We start from the raw sequence: 9,243 nt of genomic DNA on the forward strand, positions 1-9,243 counted from the left end.
TCTATGATACATATGAATGTACTTGCAGGACACTCATATATCTAAGTGTTTAGTTTGTTGGATACATCATACATTGATATAGATACATCAAATTAATGAATTTATTATTTTAAGAGTAATAATTTGAAATTAATCAAATTGCATTACCAAGATATACATGTTTTTATCTTATATTAATAATATTAATGTTTCACATACCTATCACCTTTGGCCAGATAATCCTCCTACCTACAAGTAAGTAATTATCATTATGCTTAATATTTTCCTAGCAGTTGATGGTTTTAAAATGGCTAAGCCTACATTACATGCAATACTATCAAAAAATTATATATAAAAGATTATTGGGCCATGCTGAGTCTCCGTAGTAATTATATATGACTCATATCTTTAGCTAATTTAGCTTTTAATACAGGATGATTCAAGTCAGGTTTTTTAGTTATTGGAATAAGTGAATTCTTACAATCAATTTTGTACATGTATATGCATGTGTGAAGGCACATTACAAAGGAGTACTTAAAGGAAGTTTGGCAACTTAAGGTAAAAATATTTAGTGCAATATCAGAAGGATTAGGGCTTGATCCAGATTACATAGAGAGTTCACTTGGAGTTGAAGGGACTCAAATAATAGCTGCAAATTATTATCCAGCATGTCCTGAGCCTAACAAGACATTGGGACTTGCTCCACATTCAGATCATGGTGGTCTCGCTATTTTAATGGACAATGGCATTCCTGGCTTGCAAATTAAACACAATCAAACATGGTACTCTGTCCCCCATGTCCCTGGCACTTTCATTGTCAATCTAGGAGATTATTTGGAGGTAAATGTCAGTTTTTTTGCTTCCCAATGAACTTAGAAATGAATGATCTTGAGTTCTTGATTTCGCTTGTCTGATTGACCATGGGACAAATAGGTCAAAAGTTCAAGATCGCTCATTTCAAAAGTCGTTTTGGTAAATATCAAAAGAGATTGAATTAAAAAACTGATACGTTACTGATCCTCTCAAATTTAAACATACTGAGTGAATTATATTCTCAGGTATTGAGCAATGGGAAATACAAGAGCGTAGAGCATCGAGCAGTAGTCAATGCGGAGGCGGCTCGGATCTCTATAGCAGTGGGTCATGGCCCAAAAATGGACGCAATAGTTCAACCTGCAAGCCCACTTATCAAAGAAAAGAGTGAAAGCAAGTATCGGCCTATTGTTTACAAGGATTATATTAGAGACCAACAAAGCACTATTAAGAGAGGGAAAAGTGCCTTGCATGAGATAATGAACAACAATATATAGACCATTAATTTTGAGGATACGTCAATTCTTGTAGAGAGATAATAATGTGCGTATAGCCTTCTTTGTTAATGTGCATATTTATTGCTGCTAAAAGCTGTTTTTGTTGTAGTGATTCAAAAAGCTAGGCTTGTGCCTTAGCTTCTTGGTTTGCCAAAGTACATCCTACCCACATGCATTCAACTAAATGCTACTATCGTCTTGTGTAAGTAGTGTTAAACTTTGTGATTATTTAGTCTAAAAACTTAAGTTATCAGTATTAACATTTGTATCCTCTTCCCATTGATGAGATTTAATCAAATTGAACTAAAAAATTCAGTAATTTCAGGAAATAGAGGTTGTTTATTGATGCTAATTCCAAACGCTGAACTCACAATCGAAAGAAAATGATTGAAATATCAAATTGAAAGGTATCAGGTGTACTTGTTGGCAATGCTGAGAAGAGTAGTATAAAGCTGTTGGGGCTTAGACATCATGGTCGCGTGGTCAGACCCCTCGATCACTTTCATTTCATCTGGTGGATTCTTTTCAATCATCATTTGGAAAAATTCCTTCTTCAGAGCTTCATTTTCAGCAGCAACAATGAACACTCGCTTAACTAATCCATATCTTTTGCTTGAAAGTACTATCTCCTTAGAAACATCTTCCGCATTGTATAGATAAAATGGCCTTACTAGTGTAGTGGCCAGCGCCAAATCCTAGGGAAAACCCCAATTTAAATCAGTTCCAAATTGGTTATTAATTTAAATGACAGTACTATTATGATTTGCTTACCTCAATTGGGCTCATATGGTATGCATTAGTTTCCAAGAACTTGGGACCTAGGATGAAGGTGGTTGGAGGATTCTCAGGTCCATTGTGGTATGTAACCCGATTATCAAGTTCACGTATTATTGCATTGATTGTCTATAATGAAGTATCTATAAATTTAGTTTCAAATATGTAAAAAATTTAAACAAATATGGAAAATGGATCGTACCTCAGTGTAGACGATTGATGCACTGATATTTGGACCAGGCATTACACCACTAAGAAATACAGCAACAGAAATCTTTTCAGGGAAGGTTTCCATGGCTTTAGAAATGGCGAGTCCACCAACGCTATGGCCTACAAGAACTATTTTTTCATCAGCAGGAAGTGAAGTCATGAACTCCATTAGCGGACTCAAGTAATCAGAAAAAATTGGGATTTCAAGGGCCTGTTTCGGGTTGATTCCTGAACCACCCAAGTCAAGAGCTGTGACATTATGTCCTGAACATCTTATCAATGCAACAATCTTGTACCAGGACCAGGCTCCATGCCCTAGCGTATGAACAAGCACAAAGTGCTTCTTAGCTTTAGCCTCGCTTTTCTCCATATATATGTTTTTGTTGGCCGGATCTACGTATATATAATAACAACAATAATTATTGAGTTGTGCTACACACTGTCTTAAAAAACTATTTTAACTATGTGAAATGTTTCTTCGGGACTAAACAAGTCTTCCCTGCTAAAGTAACACGGACAACAAAATATAATTACTACAAGACAGGAAGACAAACTATTTGGCTGCTGAGTAAAATTCTTATCTTCCTAATACAGTAGCAAATACTGAATTTTTTGAAGTGGAAAAGGAAAACATTTGTGAGATTTGATCTCAGAAATCTCTACATACTCTAATATCAGTGTGTAACCGTATCACACACTTCGCTAATTCCATAACGTTTTAGTAGTGAAACTAAAACTCATTACTCATCTTCGACTTGAGATCGATTTTTAGTGGAAAATCTCAATAGCTTAGTTCATTGAATACGTAATGTATTGTATTGTTGATACGAGTTCAGACCTTATAAAAAAAGATTACAAGATGACGTTGCACACTAGTTAAACAAACCATGACATTAAAAATATGCAAAACACGACGAGACGACTCTCTAAAAAAGAGTAGATGGGGTAATGTGAAGAAGCCAACCAAGCAGCTTTAAAGTTTTTGATTGCTTCAAAATGCCTTTGAACAATGTTCCTTTTTTTTCTTTCTTTTACTATGTATAATAATTATATTTATTGATATTAGATTACCCATCTCGTACGTTTTCTCTGTTCATTTATTCATTTATAAATAGGACTTAAGAATATGTTTTTAAAAAATTATGCTATTGATAGGTTTGAAAGTCAAATTATATGAATTTTAATCAATATTTTAAGTTTTATTTTTTATTTTATTGATATGAATTTTTTTACAATTTACCCTACTTTTTGTATAATTTCTTACTAGTTAAATTTTAATTTAAAATATTAAAGTAGTCTTATTAAATTTAGCTTCGAAGATAAGTTAAAATTACCTCTTGAAAAATGAAACGTAACGAGTACTCTGAGATGGATGCAGTATATTTTTATGAAAATTGCCTTTAAATATCATTAATAACTAATAGCATAGTGTAAATATTTACTTATATATTATTAGATTTTAAAAGCTAGACTCCATAATTGTTATTTTCATTAATTAATTAATACTAGTAATATATTGAGAAGAGCTTCTGATACTGAAACAAAAAAAAAGGAGAAAAGGAAGAACACCCACAATAAGTCGCTTATTTCAAAGTATTTTTCGTTTTAGTTGACCAAATTACTGCTTTTAACGACATTTGCTCATTCTTTTAGTATTTTGTGTTAAGCTTTTAGATGTAAAAAGTCAAGTATTAGCTCGTTTCTTCACCTCTTTGACTTTTTCGCTATGCACTTCGTCTCAATTTATATGATATAATTTGAATTTTAAAAATCAAACAAGAAATTATTTGATCATAATTAATGCACTTTAAGTATTTTAAATTGTTAATTCTTATGACTTATAATACTTTTATGTAGGTTATAAATCTGTAAATTATTTTTCAAAAACATTAAAAGTTGTATATCCAAATTCACTAGTTAAAATTTAAAAAAATAACTCTCAAAATTCAAATTATATCATATAAATTAGGGGATAAAAGTATTTCTTTTATTTATTTGTATTTATTTTTCTGGTGGGTGATTTTGCGAAAAGGAATTGAAAGACTGAAAAATCAGAGGTTTGTCAAATACATAAATATTTAAGCAACTATTTAAATTATTAGATGAAATAATCATATATTTTAATACAAATCAAAACAGGTAGACCCCTAGATTCGTGCAAGTTTCACCCCCCTTATTATAAAAAAATGTCGTGTAACTTAACCTATAAAAATAAATATAATTAAGTAATTAATTAAAAAATATGCTCTCACTATCAAGTTAAACTTTAGATGAGATGATCACAAAATAAATTTGTACTAACAAGTTTTCAACTATATATAGGAGAGGGAATTGTACTCTTGTAGCTTTTATGGCAAATAATGTTTTTTTTTTTGTTTTGTAAAAGCAGGAAACAACCATTATAGCTAGAATTGGATGAGATGGGAACCTAAATAAGCCACAAAAATATGAAGTGACCAAAATAAGTCACTACTTTAGTAAGTAACTAAAATAAGCTTAGTGAAAGAAAAAAATTCACTTTATCTAATATTCTAAACGTTTTTCGTTAGTCTCATAACGTGTATATTTTAATATATAACGGAACTATTTCCTACACTTTATAAAATGAAACTATTTCTTACACTTTATAAAGTGTAAGTTTTTCTTACACTTTGTAAAGTGGACTTTTTCTTACACTTTATAAAGTGGAAGAAAATCTTACACTTTATAAAAAGTTACTTTACCTTTTTCACTTTCTTCTTCTCCCCTTTCACTGTCATGGCTTCCAAACTTTTTTCAGTTTGAAGATTAACAGTTGATGGTCCCAATCCGACAACTGAAGCGGCCCTACACTAAAAAATCAAAATCTTGAAAGATTGGAGTAGCACAACCCGACAATATAACAATCCGACCCTACAAATTATATAAATTAGGTATTTTTTTCAGGTCATATTTTCATTACTTTAAAATTATGTTGTAATTTGTTATAGGAACTTTTGCTGATGTACTTCATGTACAAATATATGTTAACTAGACCAAAATAGATCAAGTTACGGAAAAAGAAATAGAGGGACGGGGAGAGAAAAAGCTTATAGACAATAAAAAAGAGTAATTTAGCTAAGTGGAGAATATAGTTAAGTAATTACAAACCAATATTGCCAACTTTTGGATCATTATGCAATCATGCAATAAGATTTTTTTAGGCTAAGCATAAACTTTAATGGTAAATACCTAAAAATAAGGTGATTAAACAGAACTAATAAGTTCGAGATTGGTATACAATTGAGAATACTTAAAGAAAATACAGAATGACTTAAGCAAGGGAATACTCACCCATAAACCATAACAGGTATAAGATTTTGTCCTGATTTGGTAACAACAATAAGATTTTCTTATGCTAAGCATAAACTATAATGGTAAATACCTAAAAATAAGGTGATTAAACAGAACTAATAAGTTCGAGATTGGTATACAATTGAGAATACTTAAAGAAAATACAGAATGACTTAAGCAAGGGAATACTCACCCATAAACCATAACAGGTATAAGATCTTGTCCTGATTTGGTAACAGTAGGTTCAAAGCAGTCCTGCATAGAAAGACATATGAGAATTAAGATTGGGCAAGAATCTTGAATTAGGAAAAATTTAACACATTATACAAGGATAAGTTTTAGATATTCAGCTAATGAACAGAGGGATATGTTTTATATATTCAACTGATGAATGAATTTCTTAGAATGTGATTTTATACAAAAAACACAAAGGGTAAATGGAATGACAGTTGAGGTCTAGGGAGGTAGAATGTACGTAGATATTACACCTACCTCATGGAGTTAGAATGTGATTTTATAGTATATTTAAAATTTAATTATAATAGAAACTGTAGATATCAAGAGTTGTGGAATGACAAAAGAGGGAAGATGGAATATAAGTATTTTATACAAGAGCATTCACACCAATACAAAAATATAAAGTAAAAACTTGGTCAGTTGTGCATTCATCATAAAGACTTAGTTAAGACCATACCAAACAGTTTTGGTGCGCTCTGATACCAAACAGTAGCGTGTTTTTGGGTGAAATCTCTTCTTTAATTCTCTAGTTTTGGTGCAATCTTGATTTGTTGTAGCTCGTTGTTTGGCGCTTGTTTTGTGGCCAATTTTGTAACTCTTGGTGTTTATAGTGGAGCTTTTGGTCTTGTGATTTTTTACTCTTCACATCGAAGGGTTTTTCACGTAACTCGTTGTGTCTTGTGTGATTGACTTATTCTTATCTTGTTACTTTAGTTTGGTTGATATATTTGTTGTTCATTCTTAAGAATGTGATTTTATAGTATAATTAAAATTGAATTATAATAGAAACTTTAGATATCAAGAGTTGTGGAATGAAAAAAGAGGGAAGATGGAATATAAGTATTTTATACAAGAGCATTCACACCAATACAAAAATATAAAGTAAAAACTTGGTCAGTTGTGCATTCATCATAAAGACTTAGTTAAGACCATACCTCCAAATGCCACATTAGTAGTAGGAAACGTCAAAAGTGGAGGAAGCTTCAAAATCAAAATCACATCCAAAAAAGAAACATAAAAAAATATGAGATGGAAATAAAAATTGTCTATGTAATCAACTTTCGAAAGAGCCATAACGGACAAATTCAATATGCAATTGAATAGGAGGAAGTGGAAAACAAAAATAAAATAGAGTAGACCAACTTAAAGGACTAATGGACCTAACCCAATAACAGATTGAAGATATCATCTTGGTCCCTTCACACATTACTGAATGAAAAAGAGTAGAACAACTTAAAGGACTAATGGACCTAACCCAATAACATATTGAAGATATCATCTTGGCCCCTTCAAAGATTACTGAATGAAAGGGAAACCTAAAGAGATAGTGCAATAAGAAGTTCCAACCACAAAGTAATGGCAAAAAACAGAGACAAAACAAAGGTTGAAAATAGGAAATCACAAAATGAATTGATCAATTTATCATGCCTACGTTGGTTCGATGAATTGCAATATGCATTCACTAGTTCATGAGTCATCCTAGACATCACTTCAAATACAAGATAATGGTGAAAGTCATCTCATATAAAATAAAGTACAATTTGTTTGAATTCCCTTCCAAATAATAGCACAGTAATAGTATGAGTCTATGAGATGTGAATAAAAATTATATCAGTGTTAGTTGACTTTGTAAAAAATCCCACATCTATTCCATCGTTAATGATATTCTTGGAGGTCATCTTTACCGTCACTATCAAGTCTCAAATTGAAAGCACATGTATGAACATAATGAAGCTTATAAATTGTCAAATTTCAAAGCAAAATAACTTTAAGCCATAAGCCACCAAAATTGCAGTTAGAACATTACTCATTCAAGCCAAAAGCAGTAGCAGCATGTAGTTAATACACTATAGCTTCCACAACTACTATTCTAGCTTATTTCTTGACAAGAATGTGAAAAGTTATTCTCTATAAAAAAAAAAGTGCTCACAGTATCATTATCACAAAGAGGTTACCTGCAAAAATACTCGACTATATCTAGCTTATTAAAGTTATTCTTTGAAGCCTTTTGGCTATTAGAAATATGGATAGAGAAAATATTTTTGGATAAGAAACCTAGAACGTTTCTATTTTATTTTCTTGTGGTTGACTCGACAAATAACACATTGAATTGACTTACTGAAGTTAGAGATTTCTTTAGTTCTCGTACAATTATTCGTTTGAAGATTAGTTCTACGGTTTAATTTGTCAAGATATAATTATATTAAACGAATTAATAGAAATTTTCTTACAGAATATAATGGAGCGTGTTGTGAATCCTGGACCGACTGATCATACACTTCTTCTCTCTCAGCATGAGCATAAATCAGAATTGTTATGGAAAGGTGAGATATCATTTAGTAGCCTTATGAGGACGGTGCACATGAATGATGCTTGGAATTTATTTCGTTTGCATCGACCTCGTGGACGTGTTGAGGAGATCTTACGTAGGTCAGGACTGTATGATGTAGTTTGTGTGGGCAGGAAGCAGTATGATCGTGCGATTGTTACAGCTATGGTTGAGCGTTGGAGGCCAGAGACTCATTGCTTCCACTTACCTTTTGGTGAGGTCACGATTACATTACAGGATGTACAGGTCTTGTTTGGTCCATGGCGTACTTTATTAGAGACACTCACAGGATGCGCCATAGCACCTACTAATATGGATGGTGCGAGCCGGGTGAGGATACATAGCATTACCGGCTACTTGCGAGATCAGTTACAAGTAGATCTAATTAGAGATGCTACTATAGTGGAGCGGGTTGAGAAGATTCTTAGATGTTACATGCTTGTTATATTGGGGCATCTTATTTTCGAACACATCAGGGAACCTTATTAGCATACAATACTTGGCGTTCCTAGATCTCATCCATGACGTATGTAAGTACAATTGAGGCAGTGCAATGTTGGCCTACTTGTACCATGCAATTTTTCTCCTAACAGTGATTTGCAGCTGCCCATAAAAGGTTGTTCAAAGTGACATTTTTGATTATTTTTTTAAAAATTGGCCTTCAAATGTCTTAAAAATGATGAAATTCAAATGGGGCCTACCAATTTGGAGAATTATACACGAATGAGAGTATTCTGTGTTGCCTATCTGATATCAATGCTACACCTCCACGACCCTTGACAATGTGCAAGTGCAAATGATCCAAAAATAAAGTCTATGTCTCTATGCTCTCATTCACAATTATTGCAAATGCCAAAGGTAATATTGAGTCGTTACCATCTGTTGCAATCGCAATCAACAACTTGATATCATATTTTTCATAGACATGTGTTCCGTCAATCGATATAACAGGATGACAAAACACAAACCCATCAATGCATGGTTTAAAAGTCCAGAACACATAGTTGAATACATCTTCAATGACATCGACACGCCGCTCTGTTTTCCATTCAACTATCCAGGATTGAAGTGTTTCAAAGCTTCCATGAACCT

The 9,243-nt window shown here is 32.3% G+C and overlaps 3 protein-coding genes across 3 annotated transcripts in view; 2 read left to right on the forward strand and 1 right to left on the reverse strand.

Annotated features, from left to right (window-relative positions):
- Positions 1–1,289, forward strand: part of LOC107058909 (flavonol synthase/flavanone 3-hydroxylase-like) — a 6,279-nt gene extending 4,990 nt beyond the window's left edge. The window contains exons 2-3 of the mRNA XM_015305149.1: positions 495–819; positions 1,038–1,289. Coding sequence (XP_015160635.1) covers positions 495–819; positions 1,038–1,289 — 577 coding nt within the window. The remainder of the gene's footprint in view (positions 1–494; positions 820–1,037) is intronic.
- Positions 1,290–1,618: 329 nt separating this feature from the next.
- On the reverse strand, positions 1,619–2,876 carry LOC102585255 (polyneuridine-aldehyde esterase-like). Its single transcript, XM_006366874.2, has 3 exons — positions 2,266–2,876; positions 2,061–2,192; positions 1,619–1,984 (listed from the first exon to the last, which is right to left on the reverse strand). The coding sequence occupies exons 1-3, from the start codon at positions 2,641–2,643 to the stop codon at positions 1,700–1,702; spliced, it is 795 nt and encodes a 264-aa protein (XP_006366936.1). The 5' UTR covers positions 2,644–2,876; the 3' UTR covers positions 1,619–1,699.
- A 5,185-nt stretch (positions 2,877–8,061) lies between these two features.
- Positions 8,062–8,640, forward strand: LOC107058910 (serine/threonine-protein phosphatase 7 long form homolog). The gene has a single exon (XM_015305150.1). The coding sequence runs from the start codon at positions 8,062–8,064 to the stop codon at positions 8,638–8,640; it is 579 nt and encodes a 192-aa protein (XP_015160636.1).
- Positions 8,641–9,243: the final 603 nt, after the last annotated feature.

This window comes from Solanum tuberosum, unplaced genomic scaffold, assembly GCF_000226075.1.
Source record: "Solanum tuberosum cultivar DM 1-3 516 R44 unplaced genomic scaffold, SolTub_3.0 scf00678, whole genome shotgun sequence".
Taxonomy (NCBI): domain Eukaryota; kingdom Viridiplantae; phylum Streptophyta; class Magnoliopsida; order Solanales; family Solanaceae; genus Solanum; species Solanum tuberosum.

Coding starts and splice junctions, on each gene's coding strand:
- LOC102585255 (XM_006366874.2), bottom strand. CDS start 2,643: ATGGAGAAAAGCGAGGCTAAAGCTAAGAAGCACTTTGTGCTTGTTCAT. Junction 2,193..2,265: donor CATCAATCGTCTACACTGAG/GTACGATCCATT, acceptor ACTTCATTATAG/ACAATCAATGCAATAATACG. Junction 1,985..2,060: donor ACCATATGAGCCCAATTGAG/GTAAGCAAATCA, acceptor GGTTTTCCCTAG/GATTTGGCGCTGGCCACTAC.
- LOC107058910 (XM_015305150.1), top strand. CDS start 8,062: ATGGAGCGTGTTGTGAATCCTGGACCGACTGATCATACACTTCTTCTC.